Source organism: Ailuropoda melanoleuca, chromosome 8, assembly GCF_002007445.2.
Source record: "Ailuropoda melanoleuca isolate Jingjing chromosome 8, ASM200744v2, whole genome shotgun sequence".
Lineage (NCBI taxonomy): Eukaryota > Metazoa > Chordata > Mammalia > Carnivora > Ursidae > Ailuropoda > Ailuropoda melanoleuca.
The window spans coordinates 124808373-124827758 of NC_048225.1; the positions used below are offsets into that span (position 1 = coordinate 124808373).

At 59.4% G+C, this 19386-nt stretch overlaps 1 protein-coding gene across 1 annotated transcript in view; it reads right to left on the bottom strand.

Annotated features, from left to right (window-relative positions):
* Positions 1-1044: 1044 nt before the first annotated feature.
* Positions 1045-19386, bottom strand: part of LOC100480641 (sodium/potassium-transporting ATPase subunit alpha-2) — a 24873-nt gene continuing 6531 nt past the window's right edge. Inside the window, exons 2-23 of the mRNA XM_034667301.1 lie at positions 18290-18394; positions 18050-18109; positions 16631-16834; positions 16063-16176; positions 15678-15812; positions 14961-15078; positions 12920-13188; positions 11900-12098; positions 11663-11772; positions 11375-11509; positions 10576-10765; positions 10277-10452; positions 7007-7143; positions 6401-6551; positions 6152-6320; positions 5781-5935; positions 5420-5543; positions 5139-5284; positions 4824-4954; positions 2677-2778; positions 2494-2585; positions 1045-1630 (exon numbers count right to left, since the gene is read on the bottom strand). Coding sequence (XP_034523192.1) covers positions 1419-1630; positions 2494-2585; positions 2677-2778; positions 4824-4954; positions 5139-5284; positions 5420-5543; positions 5781-5935; positions 6152-6320; positions 6401-6551; positions 7007-7143; positions 10277-10452; positions 10576-10765; positions 11375-11509; positions 11663-11772; positions 11900-12098; positions 12920-13188; positions 14961-15078; positions 15678-15812; positions 16063-16176; positions 16631-16834; positions 18050-18109; positions 18290-18394 — 3234 coding nt within the window. The 3' untranslated portion in view covers positions 1045-1418. The remainder of the gene's footprint in view (positions 1631-2493; positions 2586-2676; positions 2779-4823; positions 4955-5138; positions 5285-5419; positions 5544-5780; positions 5936-6151; positions 6321-6400; positions 6552-7006; positions 7144-10276; positions 10453-10575; positions 10766-11374; positions 11510-11662; positions 11773-11899; positions 12099-12919; positions 13189-14960; positions 15079-15677; positions 15813-16062; positions 16177-16630; positions 16835-18049; positions 18110-18289; positions 18395-19386) is intronic.

Sequence of the window (19386 nt, forward strand, 5' to 3'; positions counted from 1 at the left end):
TGTGCAAAGATAAGCTTTGTCCACAGTCGACAAATCTGAAATTAATCAGGCCCAAAGTAATACGGTTTCCCATTTAGTTTTCCGAGCCCAAAGCAATGACTCACTTATTTCAAGGTACTTCTGATAAGTAAAGTTCCAGTGTAAGGAAGTGAGAGGCCATGGGAGGTCCTTCGCCGGCCTCCTTCCTTTCTGCCTTAGGTCTCCCGGGTTCCTTAGGTGGGGCTCTCGCTTGGCCCATCTGGGTGTCTCTCTGCAGGAACTTCCCAACGCCTTCTCGGCCGGGCTTAGAGAAGGGGCAGAGCTGCCTGCAGAGCAAGGCTGTTAGGTGGGGAGCGGGTAAGGGAAGGAAAAGAACTCCCGGAGGAACCCAAAACCAACTCCCCCGTCTTGGAAATCGGGGCGGGGGGACGATGACCAAGGTGAAGGGAGTTTGCCTGGGAGGAAGAGCCTTCCTAACGTTCACGCTCTCGTTGTCCAGAGGTTCGGGCATGCTCCTGACCTAAGCTGATTCCTCATGTCCCTGCGCTACGGGAAGGGTCCGGGAACTTTCTCCACCCTGGTTCTAGCTGATGGCCAGGCGATTCCCAGAATGACTCAGGTTCATATGGTTGGGCACAATGGGGAAGGGGGTGGTGGCAGGGGCAGGGGATGAACTGGCAGCTGAAGATGGGACTTCTGAGGACTTAGCATTCTGGAGGGGGGGGTGTCACCATGCACAAGGGACTGAGAGCCCTGGGGCCTCATGGCCCAGAGGACACAAAGCAGGGTCGGTGGGGGGCTGCATGCTACAGGGGTGGGGGGGTCCCAGCGGAGCTCCTGGATTGCTCTGGCTGACCTTTGCCGCTACTCTGATGATATTTGAATTTGGTCTGCTGCAGGAAGCTCAAAAAGGGCAGGACTCAGGGCTGGAGACCACACATCAGCTGTCCTGCCCTTGGCACTCTCTTTCCCAGCTCCCTTTGCTGTGTCTGTCCTCGGCTTCCCACCCCCCTGCCCTTTCTCCTCTAGATGTTCCTAAACAGCCTTGCCTGGGTATCAGGCTGGTTGCCTGGAAGCTTCTGCAACCAGCTTCACTTTCTGGCCCTACACCTGGCACTCACCAGGAGGAACTGTTCTGATCCCGAGGGGGAGCAGGGGGCAGAGTCAGGAAGGAAGCAAAAGAGGGGTGGGGTGGACAGTTAGGTAAGGCCAGAGAGATGAAGGGACATGGGTGATCTGAGACCGTCCCCTCCCGGTTGAGACAGGTCCCTGCCTTTGGGTGTTGATCTGTTCTAGTGGGAGGTGGGTGTGCAGGGGCAGACAGTGGAGGTGGGAGGTGGCTGGGGTAACCCTCAGTTTCTTGGAAAAAGTGAACAACAGGATGGAGCAGGGGGCAGGATCTGGGAAGGACCCTAACATGTGGTGTCTAATCCGATAGTTCATAGTTGGGTCTGCAAGGCAATCACTCCGACCTTATTTACCCACTCCCCCCAACTTAGCCTGCTCAGAGGCCTCACTGTCCGTCCCCGAACCCTCCCCCAGCACCCCCCCAGTCTTCTCCGCATCACCATCCCCGCATGGCCTCCAGGCGCCCCTGCCCGAGCCTGGTCCTGCCTGGGACAGCTCAAGTACGTCTCCTTCTCCACCCAGCCTGTGAGAGAGATGGGGGGGGGGGGCACAGCGTGAGCTCACGGCACAGGGCGGGTCGGGGGGTGGGGGGCAGAGATCCGTCCCGCAGGCTGGGGGCTTGTGGCCATGTGAGCAGCGCAGGCCCGGTGTAGGGGCCCAGGGAAGTTCCAAGGAGGGCAAAATCAGGGTGAGAGGGAGGGGAGGCAGTCAGGGAGCTGGGGCCACGGGTTAGGGGAACTAGCACAGGACTCTGAAAGGGGCACCCGCGGTGGCTGTGTTGAGACGTTGACAGCTCATGAGTTTTCAGAAGTCAGAATATGGATTTTATGTGAAAGCCCCAACGTTTTAGTTATTGGGCCAGTTACAAAACACAGCCACACAATAAAGGGCAGACCAAACCCAACAATGTCTACGGGCCGTATTTGGCTTGTAGGCCATCCGTTTTCAACTTCCAGTAGGGGTCAAAAATGCTTGTTTTGGGGAAAAAAACACACACACACACAAAAAAAAAACTTGGTCGTTGCCCAGGACTCAGGAGACCGGGTTCTAGAGAGAGCCCTGCTGTTCTTGCTTCATGACCCCAAGTAGACAAATTCACCTCTGCGCCTGTTTCTGTAAATGCGGAGGGACTAGGTGACCTGGGCCCTCCCAATTCTCTGTTTTGTGATCTCGGTGGGAGGAGGGGCCTGAGCACCCCCTGCGTGCTGGAGGTCCCAGGTCTGTGGGGAAGAGGCAGGGTCAGGGCTCCTAGGACCCGGGTCCCCGGATCTGGGGGCACGAGGAGAAGGAGCAAGGAGCCGCAGTAGGAATGGTTTGGGTGTGGAGCCCCGGGGGGCGGCGAGCAGTGGGGCGCACTGGCAGGGTGCGGGGGGGCGGGATGCTCACCTCCGGGGTACCGCCTCAGGATGAGCTTCCGGACCTCATCATAGATGAAGATGAGGAGGCTGTAGGGAAAGGCGCAGAACCACCAGGTGACCCTGCACCAAACAGAAACGGACAGGTGTCACGTAAGGAGGATCTGAGGACGGAACCTGGGGCCTAGCAGGGCCCTGAGAACGACACACTCACTTGAGCGGGTACATGCGGAGGGCCACGCCCATGCCCGGGCAGTAGGACAGGAAGGCTGCCAGCGCTGTCTCCTCCAGCAGCCCAAAAATCAGAATCTTGTTCCTGGAAAGGCAAAGAAAGGAGGGTAGGTGGTGTTGAAAGGCGGTGTGGGGGTGGGGGTGGGGGAGATCCGTGGAGACCCCCGGTCGTGGTAGGGGCAGAGGCACCGAGACATGCCCTGGGACGGTTATAGACACTGCCCTTGGCCCTCCATCTTCACACACTCTCTTCTCCTGCTGTGCACAACCAAAGTTGATTTTCTTTACTTTTTCTGCTTACTGACCTCACCTCCGATTGTTGCCTATAACACACATATTCATCCATTAAATAAATGTTTCTAATGTGTTGGCTGATGTGCTGTCTGCTGCGGTCAACACACGCTTCCTTCCCGAGTCTTGGGGCTGCCCTCACCCAGCGTGCAATCTTGCTGTGGCTCCGGGCAGGTGGTCTGTGTCAGTCTGTGTCGTCTGCCCTGCAAGGTGCTCTGAGAGCCCGTGCGTGTCCTACATATTCTCAGTGTCTCCCTGGCCCTGGTAGTTGCTGGTTGTAGATATTCAATAAAGAGGAGAATGTTTGTAAAGCACTTAGCAAAGAGGAAGCTGTCCACTCCCTGGAAAGTAAATGCTGGATGTGTGTCCAAGACTTCAGAACAGGAAAGCGGGACAGAGTAAGGTTCTGAGAGCAGTTTCTGGAGCCAGACAGCAGAGTCTAGTCGCAGCCCTGCCACTCACTAGCTTTTGGTTGTAAGCAATAGTTTCCACACCTCTCTGAGCCTCGGTCTTTCCCTGTGAGGTGCAGATATTACCCGTATGTCATGGGGTTGTTGGGAGTAAAATGGGAGATAAAGCGTGGAAAGTGCTGGAATGTGCTCGGTCAAATTATTACTCAACCTGTTACAACCTCGCACACTGCCTGTCTTCATGGCTTAGGCCAGTAGTTCCCTTCCACTCACTAAAGGATCCGTCCTATTCTTTGATAAAGACCCCATTTTAACGGATTGTTGTCTCTTCGGCTATATTGGTTAGTAAGTAATGAGTATCATTTCCCCATTTAAAATTGGAAACAGACTCCTTCCAACCAGAGCCGCATGCTAGCGCGCGACCGCGGTCCTTCCCGCCGATGGTTCTGCCTCCGAGAAACACTTCAGTAAGCTGAGCGGCCCTCTGGTACGTGGCTCATTTCCGTAAAGCTTTGGAACCTTGCAAACAGCATCTCTGAGGCTCCCCGGTGGGGCAGCCGCTGGCCAGTGGCTGCTGGCGTCATCAGGACCCCTCTCCTCTTCCACGGGCCTCCCTCGGAGGCTGGAGTCAGCCAGCAATAGTGTTGCGCCGACACTAACCACTGTCCGCACTGTGGTCACGGAGCCATCGCCGAGCACCGACCCTGGCCGGACCCTGACAGGCGAGCCGCCCGTGCAGCCACCGGGAGCTTGGGTGCTAGAGGCAGACCTGGAGGAGCCTTACAGCTGACTGACCTCAGGTGCCTCATGTAACCTTTTCTGGGGTCTCTGGTCCGTAAGAGGAAAGTAGCAGCTACCTCGTGGAGCTATCGTGAGTTTAAACGGTTGTTTGACTCACAGCGCGATGACTGGCACATGGTCACTCACACTCTAAGAAGACAGGAGCCTGCCCCAGCAGCTCCCAGCCCCCACGGGGATAACGCACCGCCCCGGGCGGGGGGGCGGTGAGGGCTGCAAACGAGAGCTACCTACACACGTCGGGGGGGGGGAAGCACAGGGCACCCGCACTTCGCACTTCGGGCTCAGCAGAGGGTGGGGTGGGTGTTGTGGGAGTGTGAGGTGGCCGAGGGAAGGAAGGAGGGAGGAGGGAAGAGAAGAGGGGCGGGAAGAGGGAAAAAGGGGAGAGGTGTGGAAAGATGAAAAGGAAGGAAGAGAGAAGGAAACCTTCAAGCAGATTAGAAGCAAAATTAAAACCCGTCAGCAATGGTGCTACGACCCCTTCCTCCTCAGACACCTATTTCAGACGCCGCTGGGCAGGTGCAATCGGATGCTCCCTCCTCCCCAGATGTGGGCGCAGGGCGAGGGGGCCCGTGTGGGGGGTCGCGGGGCCCCCGGAGCACTCTCTGCTGGGGGGCGGGGGGCTGCTCACTTCATGCCCTGTTGGAAGACTGAGTTGCGTCGGGTCTTGCAGATGATGAGGTCGGCCCACTGCACGACCACGATGCTGGCGAAGAAGGCCGTGTGGCAGGTGAACTCCACCACCTTGCGCTGCTCGTAGGTCTGGGGGCGGACGGGGCAGCGTGAGAGGGAGGGGTGGGGCAGGGGGCAGCGTGCTGGGGGCACTCGTCAAACCCCTGGCACGGGCACCCTTAGCCCCCAGCCCCGGTTGGCCCCCCTGGGAGCTCCTGCAGGCACCGAGCCCACCCCCTTGGGCCCGTGCGTCCACCCTCGAGGCCCCACGCACCCACTCCTGCCCGTAGCTGTCCTCCAGATCGTTCATGGACCGGTCGTCCCAGTCCAGGCGGATCCCCAGCAGCCGCGACGGCAGGAAGCCGTTCTCCGCCAGGATGACGAAGTAGGTGAAGAAGCCACCCAGCGCCTGGATCATCCCTGGGGGAAGTGGGCGAAAGGCCGGCCCTGGGTTGGGAGCTGCCTCCTGGCCGGGATTTCACCAGGGCTCATCCCCCCAACAGCTGGGCAGAGACCTCTCTCGGGGTCCCCCCGAGCCCCAGGGCCCCGCCGCACCGATCTGTCCATAGGCCATGCTGATGAGTCTCTCATTCACCAGCTTGTCCGTCTGGGGGTTCCTCGGCTGCCGCTTCATGATGTCACTCTCCGCGGCCTCGTAGGCCAAGGAGATGGCGGGGACCTGTGTGTGGGGTGGGCGGGGAGGAGGGCAGTGAAAGAGGGCCGACAGGTGCAGGGGACGGTCAGCAGGGAGGAATCTCTGATGCATTCCAGCGCACATTCTAAGACCCTATTATGGCCCGGGTCTCGGGCTTCAGTTCCTTCAACCACCACAGCCTGGCCAGCCGCCCTGCATGCCTCTCCTTCCCCCGGCTGCCCACCTCCAGCCCCTGTGTGCCGCTGCGACCCCCGGCCTCACCATGTCCGTGCCCAGGTCGATGCAGAGGATGGTCACGGTGCCCAGAGGCAAGGGGATGTTGGCGATGATGAAAAGCAGGAAGGGGGTGATCTCGGGGATGTTGCTGGTCAGGGTGTACGCGATGGATTTCTTCAGGTTGTCAAAGATGAGGCGGCCTGGGGAGGTTCAGGAGCATCAGGGAGATGGGAGGCCCCGCCCCTGGAGCGTGGCTGCCCACGTGGCCCAGAGAGGGATACTCTGTGTTCAAGGGAAGCCAAAGCAGACTGCGATGCCTGGGATCCTGAGTTGGCTCTGTGTTGGGGTAGAGGCCCAGGAAGCGGAGTGTGGGCGTCACCTGTCCTGGATGCCACCCCGGCCACGTGGCCCCTCACCTTCCTCCACGCCTGTGACGATGGAGGCGAAGTTGTCGTCCAGGAGGATCATGTCGGCCGCCTGCTTCGACACGTCGGAGCCCGAGATGCCCATGGCGATGCCGATGTCGGCCTTCTTCAGCGCGGGGGAGTCGTTCACGCCGTCCCCGGTCACTGCCACGATGGCCCCCTGGACGAAGACACAGCCAGAGCGGAGCAGGAAGCCCGTCCAGGCCCGGTCCGCCCTCCCGGCCCCGCGCGCCCACTCACCTGCCTCTGGCAGCCCTCCACAATGATGAGCTTCTGCTGCGGGGACGTCCGCGCGAACACGATCTCCGTGTGGTTCTTCAGGATCTCGTCCAGCTGCTCCGACGTCATGTCCTTCAGGTCTGAGCCGTGCACCACGCACGCCTTGGCGTCCCTGCACGGTGGGGGCGGAGGCGACTGACTCCCCGCCGTCCACCAGCCCCGCCGCCTCCGCCCCCACCGCTGGGCCGCAGGGTCCCCCGGACTGTGGCCCTCCTTGCCCTCTCTCCGTGGCCTGTCTGTCCCCTCTCTCTCTTTGAGGAAGTGAGCCGACATCCTCACCCAGCGGGGTCGTTGCTAGGCAACGTGCTAGCTTTCTTACACACACCTCACCCCCGTAGCCACCTTGCAGTGTACATGGTTCCCTAAATTTGTAATTGAGAGAACGGAGACTCAGGACCATCCTGGGACATCTCCTGGACACACTCAGGACTGAGGAACTGGCTGCTGAGGAGTCATGGTAAGGCCCGCGAAGGTCCCAGAGGAGCTATCCAAAATCCCCCCAGGGCCCTCGAGCATTCTGTGGGACAGGACGGGCTGATCGGGGTCGGAGTCCCGTGGAGGCCTCACCTGGGGTTGACCTGGCTGAGAGGAATGTTGAGCCGGGCCGCAATGTCCTCCACTGTCTCGTTGCCTTCGGATATAATGCCCACACCTTTGGCAATGGCCTTGGCTGTGATGGGGTGGTCCCCGGTCACCATGATCACCTGGCAGCAAGGAGAAAAGAGAAAAGAAAAGCAGTATGAACACCCCCTCCCAATCCATTCCTTTCCCAAAGTCAGAGAAAGCCAGACCACCAGATGGTGGGACTGGTAGATCCCAGCCAAAGTGGTGGAACCGTGTGCGTGTGTGTGGGTGTGTGTGTGCGTGTGTGTGTGTTTGAGTGGGTGACAAGTTACACTTCGGGGATCAGAGATACTTTGCTTCAGTGGAGGAAAGCCTCCACGACGAGTAACAAATTAATAAGGGCCTCTTGGAAGAGGGTCCTCAGAGACTGGATTTCATGGGCTCTGAGGCTGTCTGAGCTGCAGGGACCCCTCACTAACCAATGAGGGACGAAGGCTTAGAAAGGGCCCATGACTCAAGGTTACTGGAGCCAGGAGTAGGATACGGTTTTTTGAGTGTCCACTCTGGTTGCTGCGGGCTGTCCAGGCGGACAGAGTAGGGATGAAGGGGACGCCCCCCACCCCCGCCTAGCCTTCACCACCTGTTTAGCTGCCTCTGATATCCCTTCTCCACGTGGGCAGAAGGTGATTCTTGCAGAATGGTTGGAGATTGGTGGGGAGGGTGGTGGCCATTGGAGAGGTGGCTTACACGGCCGTCTGTCATGAGCGTGGCTGGGTCAGAGCCAGAGCAAAAGCATTTGCACCTGTGGGTCTGTGGGCAAATCTCACGGATACTGAGGAGCAAGCCCCTTCAAAGCCCACTCCCTTCTCTTCCACCACTACCACCCCACTGAACTGCCCCCCGAAGGCCACAAGGGGCCCCCAACTGAAGACAAAAGCATTTTTGCAGTCCTCATCCTGGTTGACCCCTCTTTGCACTTGGCACCGTCCACCACCCCCTCCTTGAAACCTGGCCCCACTGGTCTGCATGGACCCCATTATTCCCAGTTCCCCTCCCTGCTTCTTCCCGCTCTTTCCTGCCTCCTCCGGGTTGGCTGCCAGGTGGAAGGGGCGACTGTGGAGTCGGATGGTGGACCTAAGCCTGAGCACCGGCTCTCCCCAGCTGTAGCAACTCAGACCAGCCTTGGCCCCAGGAGGGGACGAGCCCCACCTTCCAAGATGGTCATGAGGAGTAAATGGCACTAGGGGACACTCAGTAAACTGAGCTGTGACTTTCCTCTCTCTCCTTCCCTGGCTCCTCTCTCTCTACTTGCCCCAAGACTGGTGGCCCTGGCTTCATGCTGGTCCCCTCCCTGATCCAGGTTCACTAGTGGGTCTTGAACTGCACGAGCCTCGCTCTCCAGTCCTGACCCTCTGTCCTGGACTCTAAGCTTTGGCCAGCTTCCCCTGGGATGTCTCTCCCTGCGTGTCCAACAGATGCTTCCAGCTGAAGGTCAAAGCTGAGCTCATCATGCACTCCCACCACCCCGCCAAGCCGGCCCTCTGCCCCCAGCTCGACACTGTCCTCTCCGTGCGTTCTGTCCCTTTGTCCCCGCATCTCCCTCACTGACCGTGTCCAGCTCGGTCACCATGTTCTCAAAGTGTTTCTTGGATGCGACTCCTTGCCTCCATCCCTTTGTCACCGCCCTGGATCAGGTCTCCAACCCTTGCCTGGACTATCACCTCAGACTCTCTGCCTGCCTCCTTGCCTCCAGTCCTTCTCCAGATCCAGGCCCTTCTCCACCCACGTGCCCTCCTGAAAGCTGGCTCTGCCCCCAGAGAGCCACAGGATGAAGCCAAGTCAGGCATATTGGCAAAGCCCTTCCAATTGGCCCTGGCCCAATGTCCCAGTCTCCATCCCAGAGCTGCTGAGCCACCTGCCCCCCCCCCACACCTGCACCCCATGTGCCATATCACCATGTCAGGACACGCATCGTCCCTGACCTTGACAGCCTTCCTCTCCCTGCCTTACAAAATGCTCCGGCCTTCGAGGCCCAGATCAAATATCACGTGCTCTGTAAAACACTGTCCGGTTCTCTGAGGCAGAATTAACTGCTCCCTGCTCTGACTTCCCTGGGGGTTCTGTCCCCAAGCCTCCGTGATAGTTCTTTTTTTTTTTTTTTAAGATTTTCTTTATTTATTCAACAGAGATAGAGACAGCCAGCGAGAGAAGGAACACAAGCAGGGGGAGTGAGAGGAAGAAGCAGGCTCACAGTGGAGGAGCCTGATGTGGGGCTCGATCCCATAACGCCGGGATCGCGCCCTGAGCCAAAGGCAGACGCTTAACTGCTGTGCCACCCAGGCGCCCCCCTCCGTGATAGTTCTGATCGTGGCAAGAGGCAGCCCTGACGGGCAGGAGCACGGGTTTCCAGACAGCGGACCATGCTTCACATACCTGATCCACCCCGTCCTGGCAGGTTTATTTTGGGAAAGCGACTTACCCACTCTGAGTCTCACTCAGCTGGTTTTATTTTTAAATGGGGGTGATGACGCCTACCTCAGAGACAGAGTGATTGGGATTGAGAAATCCCTTACATACACATGTCTACACACAAGTGCTCCAGTGTGATACTTAGGAAATGGCAGACGGCCTTTTCCTAATCCCGACTCTACCACTTACGACCCTGTGACTTTGTGCCTCAGTTTCCCTCTTCTGTTAAAAGGGAAAACACCAGTGCTTGCTCGTCGGGTTGTGGAGAGATGGCACGAGCTCACACAGCCTAAGTACTGAGCACAAGGCCTGATTGCTACAACTGGCTGTTTGTGTTACGGGAGCATCTGGCCTGTAGCAGGTGCTCACGACCCCCACTAGCACATCGTTCCGGGAGTCAGTGTAGGGCCACTTGGTTCCCTGAGAGTCCGTGGGCCCTGGAGGCCAGGCACCACATCTCCTTCGTCTTTCTGTCCTGGTGTGGGGAGTGAGCAGGCGCGGACCAGAGCTTGCTCACCCCACCCCCAGTGGTGGAGAGAGTGGGCGCTAGTCGGAAAGGCAGGACAACAAGATCTCCAAGACACAAGTGCCAGGTGGGCTCGGATCAGGCTAGAATGAGTGGGGGAGAGGACGGGCCTGGTCGCCGACAGAAGGGACCAGGGCGAGAGTTCCAGGCAGGGCTGACCTTTCCTTGCAGAGGGAGGCGGCTGCAAGGGGCCTGGGCATCCCCAAGGCAGCAGCCCCTGCCCTCCCTCCACCTTTGGCGGTTGGGAGGGGAGGGTGGGGAGGAGGTGAGGCCCATACCTTGATGCCGGCGCTGCGGCACTTGCCCACGGCGTCCGGTACGGCAGCCCGGGGAGGGTCGATCATGGACATGAGCCCCACGAAGCAGAGCTTCTCCGTGGGAAAGTTCAGCTCATCCGTGTCAAACCTGAAGCCCCGGGGAAACTTCCCAGAGGGCAGATTCAGTTGACAAAACCCTGACGTGGGCAGGAGGGATGAGTGAGCCTAGTGAGGTGGCTGCCTGGGTGCCCCCCACGCCCCTGCCCCGGGGCAGCCCCTGAGGCCCAGAGACCCTCCTCGGCCCCGCTCCCGACTCTCACCCAGCACGCGCTCCCCCAGCCCGCCCAGCTCCATGTAGGCGTTCTGGAAGGCATCTTGCATCTCCTTGTCCAGAGGGATCTCCTTGCCCTGCACCAAGATGGTGGAGCACCGGTCCAGGATGCGCTCCGGGGCCCCCTTCATCACCAGCACGTGGCTCTGGGGACTGTCTTCTCGCTCGTGGATGGACAGCTGGAGAGAAGACAGGCAGTTACGAGGGGGCCTGCCGAGGAGGCCTCCCCTGATGCACTAACCCCCCACCCATCAACTACCGTGGACAGGGGGAGAGCCTGTGTGTGCGAAGGGGAGTGTGGGCCTCGTAGTCCCAGCCCTATAACCTGAGAGTCACCTGCCCATAGGACATTAATTCACTTCACAAATATGTCCCAAGGTCAGTTAAGACAGGCACTGTGGGGGCCAGGTGGCTCTCGTGCCAGCACCCCACCACCGGGCTGGGCTCAGCATGCTTGCACAGGACATGGCGGGGCTGCATTCTTGGCGTTTAACAGACGTCTGCAGCCTGGGGGATACCCTGGGGACATTTCAGAGTGTGGTTCACCCCCACATCTGGAAGGGATGGGGGGCTGAGGCTGGAGTCCGGAAGGCGAAGGGATATAGTGAGGAATGGAGATCTGGAAGTTAAGGGGTTCCTTGTGCCCAGACACGTAGTCCCCCAGTTTTCCTGGGGGATGAGGCAGGGCAAGGGGCATGGCCCTCAGATGCCCTCACTGCTCCTAGGTTTTGTGTGCCCCCCTCATTTCGGCCCCTTCCCCTCCTCCTGTCCCAGCACTCCAACCAGACCTGGTACTTGTTGGTGGAATTGAAAGGGATCTCCGCCACCTTGGGGTTTCTGTCCCTCATCTTCCTCACGGAGCCGCAGGACAGCTCAATACACTTGAGCAGAGCTGACTCCGAGGCGTCGCCAGCTGTGTCCCGCTGCGGGAGGAGAATTCAGTGTCACAAGGGTGGTGGGCAGTGGAGGATGGAGGGAGGGGGGCACCGAAGCCCCTGAGGCTGCCAGGGGGTATAGGAGGGGGAGCTGGGCACCGGCAAGGCGGGCAGGCCATGGAGGCGCTGCTGACCCCCTACCTTAGACACAGAGATGTTCTCCTGCCCGGCCTTGAAGACAGCGCGGTTGCAGAGACCAGCGATCCGAGACAGGGCCGTCCACGTGGGGGATCGTTTGTCAAAAGTGGCCCCTGGGAGGCAGTGAGGGAGAACCAGGAGCATGGCTCCCCGTTAGAGCCCCGTCTACTCCCATGGTCCCCACCGTGCCGGGGCCCCAGACGTCCTCCAGCCCCTCGCCCCCTTGGCGTGCCCAGTCACCAGACTGATCCTCAGTGGTGTCAGCTTCGTGGATCTGGTTGTCGAACCACATGTGGGCGACAGTCATGCGGTTCTGGGTGAGGGTGCCGGTCTTGTCGGAGCAGATGGTGGAGGTGGAGCCCAGCGTCTCCACTGCCTCCAGATTCTTCACCAGGCAGTTCTTCCGGGCCATGCGCTTGGCCGTCAGGGTCAGACACACCTGGTCGAGAGAGGGGAGTAGGAAGTTCTAAGCCTGGAGCCAGAAGTGTCTGTGACCCCACCCCGGACCAGGGCTCCACCCTGCCTTCCTTGATCCCAGTCTGCAAACACCAAGTGGGACCTACGTGTGGGCAGGGAATGTGCTCGATTTCAGGCATGTTGAACTGAGATCATGGGTGTGTATTTAGGTGAAAAGTCCCACATGGACTTGAAGACATGTGGCCAGAGCTGTAGAGGGGGCCAGCATAGACTGCGTGGAGGGGTGTGCGAGTTGCTCACCCAGAACAGGCCTGACACTGCGGGGAGATGGGCTCACTCCAGGGTGTGGGGGAGAGCAGAGTGTGAGGCCCGCGAATGGGGGTCGGCGGAGGAGGAGACCCCGCAGGGGACAGAGGACAGCCAGAATTGTGACATGTCACAGTAATGGACGGGGGAGAGAATTCTAGGAGGGTGGACAGCAGTATCTGTTTCTGCAGCAGAGTTAAGGAAGGAGGCTGAGAAAAGGTCACTGGGTTTGCCACTTAGTCATCGGTGACCTTTGAGGGAGGCTTTGCAGAGGGTTGGCTGGGACGAGCTGCAGACTGCAGCGGAGGGGTGAGAAGGGCGGCGGGGACGAGCTCCGGCGGAGAAGCTGCGAGCCGAGGCGCAGCCCTACCTGAGATGTCTCAGGCTCGAACTCTGAGCCGTGTATTAAAGGAGAATCTGACGGGTGATTTTAGTGGCTGGAAGGGAACAAATTGCTGAGATACAATAAGGCTCGACTGCCTTTGAGGAAAGGGTAGCAAGACCTCCCCTGGTCGCCCCTCGGCCTGACCCACTCACGGTGACAGTGGCCAGCAGCCCCTCAGGCACATTGGCCACGATGATGCCGATGAGGAAGATGACAGCCTCCAGCCAGCTGTAGCCCAGGATGAGGGAGAGCACGAAGAAAGAGACCCCCAGGAACACGGCCACCCCTGTGATCAGCTGGATGAAGTGCTCGATCTCCATGGCGATGGGCGTCCGCCCCACCTCCAGGCCCGAGGCCAGGGTGGCTATGCGCCCCATCACCGTCCGGTCGCCTGTGGCAATCACGATGCCCCTGGCCGTGCCTGCAACACAGAGGGGAAGCCTACTTCTTGGAAAAGGAACACCGCCGCGGAGGAAATGAGCCTCAGACTGGGGTCCTGGGGTCGCCCTCCCGAGATCCGACCTCACCCGGCTGGCTCCCCCTGCACAGACGTCCAGGCCTAGACCCAGGCAACCACAACTCGTGTCCCCTTAGGCTTGGGCCTGAGGAGAGACACCTTGCAAATGAGCTCAGAATTCAAATCGAGGAGACGCGAGCAATGGGATACAAGAACTGCTTTAACAGCTCAGTAAAATCAGTCTCCCGCTGGCTAGGGTTCCAGAGTATCTCACGTTACGGATTTTCCGTATCCATCTTAAGATTTTCTTTCTCTGCATTGGGCCTGAGAGCCCACAGAATAAGCCAAGCAATTGCTGAGCCTCATGCAGACACGCGGGGCACGTGGAAGTGCGGGATGAGGGAAAGAGCACGGGGGTGGGAGCCCGCCGAAGCTGGGTTTGCACCCTCGTTGGGATCCCCCCCGCCCCAGATCACTTTCATCCCGAAACGAGAGAGCGCTGTGATAGACCTGACTGGCGCCTGGCGCATAGCAGGTGCTCGACAAATGTCGGTTCTATTCATTTCTTCTCCTTTCTCCAAAGACAATTTCAGAGAAAGCAACGCAAGTATTTTACTAGGCATTTTTACCAATTGTGGGAAATGTAGGGCAATTTCAGAATCTCAGTACGTTAAAAATTTAAGATATCTCATGTGTGCTGATTTTCATTGTAAGTCAAACTTGCTAAAGGAGAGGAACACCTGGGTGAGGGGCACCTGGGTGGCTCAGTTGGTTGAGCGTCAGACTCTTGGTTTCCACTCAGGTCATGATCTTGGGGTCATGGGTTCGAGCCCCGGGTCGGGCTCCATGCTCAGTGAGGTGTCTACTTGAGAGTGTCTCTCTCCCTCTCTCTCCGCCCCTCCACTCCCCACATGCTCTCTCTCTAAAGTAAATAAATAAATCTTTTAAAAAAATGCTCAGAGAGACATAATACACCGAGGACAAATGAGAATTGGGAAGGGAGAGGCGTGGAGGTGGGGCACGTGGCCTCCTCCGGCCCCGTCCCAAGCCCGAGGTTTAGCCAGACCTCCCTTCCCACCAGCTCTCGCCATCCATCCTTCTCAAGGAGGCACGGCCACAGAGGGCATGGATTTCGGGCGGGCTTGGTCTCCTGCCCCTATGTGGTGGCAGCTCAGGGAGTTCCTGCTGGCCCTTGCTCATCTCCAGAACCCAGAACAGAGGTGGGGTGCATTGGGCAGCCTGAAGGGGGGTCCCCGTGTTCACCTGGCCGGAGTCTTCCCCACCTGGTCTCTGGTGAAAGCAAGGGTGGGACAGGGAAGCGACAAGTCCCAGCATCAGGAGAAATGGAAGGAATCGGTCAGACCAATGACTTCTAGGAGTCACGGCTGATTTGGGGCACGTATGTGTTCGTGTCTGTGTGCCTATGTGTTGTGTGTTTTGTGTAGTGTGTGTGTGTGTGTGTGTGTGTGTGTGTGTGTGTATACGCAGGTCTTGGCCCAGTATCCGCAGGCTTTGGGATCTGCTCAGTCCCAGTGTAGACAGAACACAGATCCTCCTGGGGGGAGGTAACTTCTGCAGAGTCAGGGCCCCTGGTCCCTCAGTCCCCTCCCCCCACTTGGGCAGGACGTCTGATGAGTAAGCACGAGCAGCCCCCAATCCCGCCTGGGGATTTGGGATTTGGACTCTTCCCTGGGTCGGGGCTCAGGTGCAGCGCTCCCCGCCGGCCAGCTGCTCACCTTCCACGCAGTTGGTGGAGAAGAAGCAGATGTTGCGGGTCTCCAGGGGGTTCTCGTGGGTGAACTCGGGGGAGCGGGTCTGGGGCTCCGACTCGCCCGTGAGCGATGAGTTATCCACCTGAGGAGAAGGCCGGTGTGTGGTCGGCCGAATGGCAGACACACAGTCGTCTCCCAGCTCTGGCCTCATTCCATCTCCAGGACATGCGGGACAGAAGGACACTTGTGCTCATCACATATTTATAGCAGCACTCGGCTGTCGTCCCTGTCTGGTTTGCAACCCTGGCTCTCACTGACCTCTTACGTGACCTTGGGCTCGTGACTTAACCAACGAAACCACCATTGACTCCTCTGTAAATGGGGACTGGAAGGGGCGTCGCTGCATCATACAGCCCCCGGGGGACTCTAACCAGAGAGCCTAAGAAAATGGCGCCGTCTGGGGTCGCGCTTGGCGCTGTCTGTGGCCACATACAGTGGCTGCACGACGACACTAGGACACTAGTGCAGAGTGACGTTAGACAGCTACGTGGATGCATAAAGGGCATCTGACACAGGATGACCCCCACTACGTGATTGCCGTCCAGGGGCTCCCATGGCATGGCCCAGCACAGACCGAGGAGACCGTCCGTGAACACTCCATGGGAGACCGAGCGGGGCCGGGCGCGTGGGGACAGGCGTTGACACGGGCCCCTCCCGGCTGCCCCAGCATCGCCCCCTCACCTTGCAGCCATGAGAAGAGATGATGCGGAGGTCTGCAGGCACACGGTCCCCACCCTTCACCTCCACCAGGTCTCCCACCACCACCTCCTCCGCGTTGATCTGCATCTTCTCTCCTTCCCGCACCACAAGGGCTTGCTGGGGGGGGGCGGATGGGCATCTCGCGAAGGGTCCTCCCTCTGCCGCTATCCTCGCTGCTGGCCTCCCCCGCCCAACCCTCCAGGAGGATGCCCGTGGACCCCAGGCAATACGAGCAGGCCCTGGCGCGGAGAGCGGGAGGGTGGTTTGTGCCCACGTGTCCATCTCAGAGCTCAAGGAGCTCGGGAAGAGGAGCTGGACTCCCCCAGAAGCCTTGTGCCCCGGCCCGGAGCCCCGGCCGGCTGTGTACCTGAGGCACCATGTTCTTGAAGGAATCCATGATCTTGGAGCTCTTGGCCTCCTGATAGTAGGAGAAGCAGCCGGTGACGATGACCACAGCCGCCAGCACCACGCCCAGATAGAGCTGGTAAGGAGAAAGGTTTGAGGCACCGGCCCTTCTCCCAACCCTGGAGGGGCCTCTGCCCCTCAGACGGGCATTTGGTGACTTTGTCTGTGACTGGGAGTGATAATGGCAGCCCCCAGCCCCCCGAGGCTCCTGAGAAAGGGAAGGGCAGGGGAAATCGCAGGGAGTTCCCAGGACTAGGACTTCTCTTGGGGGTGAAGCCCCACAGATCCAGACAAGCCCACTTAGGTGTGCAGGAACAGGGAGGGTCTGTCTCATTCGAGAACGTGTGTGTCTCTGAGTGTGTGTGTGTTGGGAGGCATTCAGAGATAGACAGAGAAGTGTCATCCCTTTACAGCCAAGGGGACTGTGGGACGGTGCCGTGAGACTCTTGCTCCCTGCCCCCAACGGTCCTGGGCTCTGGGGTTGGAGGACAGAGCCACGGGCCGGCGCAGGGGCCGGCGCGCCCGCTCACGTTGTCATTGGATGGCTCGTCCTCCATGGCAGCCTGGATGCCGTAGGCCAGGAAGCAGAGGATGGCCCCGATCCACAGCAGGATGGAGAAGCCCCCGAAGAGCTGGCGACAGAACTTGACCCACTCGGGGGTTGTCGGGGGCGGGGTGAGGGCATTGGGCCCATCCCGAGCCAGAATGTCCTGGGCCCGCTGGTTGGTGAGGCCCTAAGAGAGGCGGGGAGAGAAGTGTGAGCACTTCGCTGGAGTCGTCCGCTCCACCCTGCTTCCTGCGAGCTCCTTGGCAGGGGAACAACGCCCACGGGGAGAGGAAAATCCCACCTGGTAGGAGGGGCGGGGGACCATGGAGAGAGCTCCACGGAGGAGGTGGCGTTTGCAATGGGTGTCGGAGGCCTGGAAGCCTGAGGAAGAGTCAGAGTGTGCCCCCCCCCCCCGGTCCTCTCGGGTTGAGGTACCCGTGGGTGAGGGCCATGGTGTCTCCCGCACCGGCAGCCTGGAGAAGGCCCCTGGGGAGACACTCCGCTCTTCAGCAAGAATTCAAGAGAGGCCAACACGACTGACCATAGTGTCACACGGCTTTGGAAACCGGCTGTCACCTTTCCCAGAGAGCCTGGCCTGGGCGTGGTTCCCATGTCCCCGCGCAGCCCACACGTCGTTGTAGGGCTACAGGCCGCCTGGCACGTGGGAACCCTGGGCCATGTTCTTCTCTAGACTTTGAGCTCCTCGAGGGCAGAGGTCACTTAATTATCTTCCATCTGCCCACTCATTCATTTAATACATGTGTATCCAATGCCTATTACACGCTGGGCTCTGTTGTCAGCTCCGGGGATCCAGAGGAGGACAAGACCCACGAAATCCCTGCCTCGTGGAGCTTATGACCCAGTGAGGGACACACGGTAAGTAGACATCACCGCCAGATCATTAAGAAAACAGAGTAGGTGAAGGAACGAGGAGCCGAGAATTTTCAAAGGGAAGTCAGGGAGGGCCTGCAGGAGGAGGTGTGCTCCCACTACGGTGTTCCTTGATGCTTTATTTTTCAATTGTTGGGCTTGGTAACCTGACCGTGCCACTTCCTGTTTCTGTGCTGTTGGAAGCTCACCCCCTGTAGGAGGCTCCTTGCTGTAGCGGACAGGTGGACAATACCGACGTCACAGGTCTTGTGAGGGTCAGCGGAGTGCACGTAAAGCACCCATCACAGCACAGCGCGCACAGTGGGGCTACTGTGAGAGCACTGGGGGGAGGTTATGTCACCGCTTCGCGGGGGTCCCTTCCCAGAGATATGTGTCACCGGAGCTGCCTGGGGCAGCAGAAAAGGTCTGCCTGGAGACCCCCCGTGCCTGGCTTCCAGGCACACAGGAAACGAGTTACTAACTATGAAGCAGGGCATCTGGCTTCTAGTCCTGACACGGCCCCGCCACTCACCTTGGAGAGGTCCACTTGGTACTTGCGGCCCAGCTCATCCAAGGACAGCTTGTGGTCATCCTGGGGAGGGAAGTCAAGTTACTCTGGGGCAGGAGGCTGGGCGCTGCGTCTAGAATGCGTGGGAGGGCAGAGGGGCACGGGGTTGATGCAAGGGGCACGGGAGGGGTGGCATGGCTTCTCCAAGCGCGCCAGGCTGGGCACCCCGTTGCCAAGACCTGCTGGGCAGGCTGTGGCCCTCACCATGGCCACCTCCTTCTTCAGCTCATCCAGTTCCTTCTCTTTCTGCTTCTTCTTGCCGCCCCCATTCTCCGCAGTGGTGGCTGCAGGCGAGTACTCGCGGCCGGCCTGCGGGGGAGAGCCCGGGGAGTCAGGGAGGCCGGAGACCGGAGCCTCTATTCCCACCGGACAGGCCCGGAGGGCAGGCACTGGGCGGGGGCTGGTGGCTGCAAGGGCAGTGATGGTCCCAGGGGAAGAAAGGGTGGAGGGCGGAGGGGACCCCAGGCCCTCAGTTTGCAAACGAGTCGCAGGGTCATGGGCTCTATGTTGGAATTTCAGGGAAGACCAAAGGGCTCAGGACTGAGGACTCAGGACCCCACTCTTGGCTCTTTACAGTTGGGCTTCTGCTAAGATTTCGTCTGTGGAGAAAACCCTGTAGCTAAATACTAAACGGAACAGAAACTTTAAAAACCGTCATCCTACATTATTTAGAATTCCCAGGGCTGGGGGCCGGCTTGAGGAAGAAGCACCTGTAGGAGGGGCTTTGTCCCAACACCAGGGCCACTTAGGGAGGAGTAGAGACAGAGGGGAATTTGGGGGAGGCAGAGTGTTTGGGGAGTCGGGGCTCAGGGCAGGGAAGGAGGTGGAGGAGTGTGGGGAGGCGAGGGACAGGTGGTGGGGCTGGAAATGGGATGCGTAGGGCTGATGGGCTGAGAGAAGCCCGTGGCTGGAGGGTCAGAGCGAGTTCAAGAAGTCAGGACGCGAAGTGTGCCGCCCTCCCAATCCTTCTAGTTGGCCAGCCGGCCCACTGCTGGCCGAGGGGGATTTTCACAACTTGAGGCCCCAAGGCGCAACTGGGTAAGAAGGGAACTGGGCTCCATTTGTCCAAAATATAAGAATATATCTCTGAGAATACTAAAATGCATGTATTCTCGGGTCCTGGCGTTCCTGGGAACTCCGGAGAAATCAGGCCAACATTTTCCCTGGAGCCTCATGAGGGCCTGCGATCCCCTTCCTCTTCGCAGCCTGTGGTCTCCTCACCACCGCCAGGCTGCCAGGGGCCACAGGAACCTCTGGGGAACAGGGTGGGAAATTGCTCCTTCCACGGGGTGGGGGTGGCT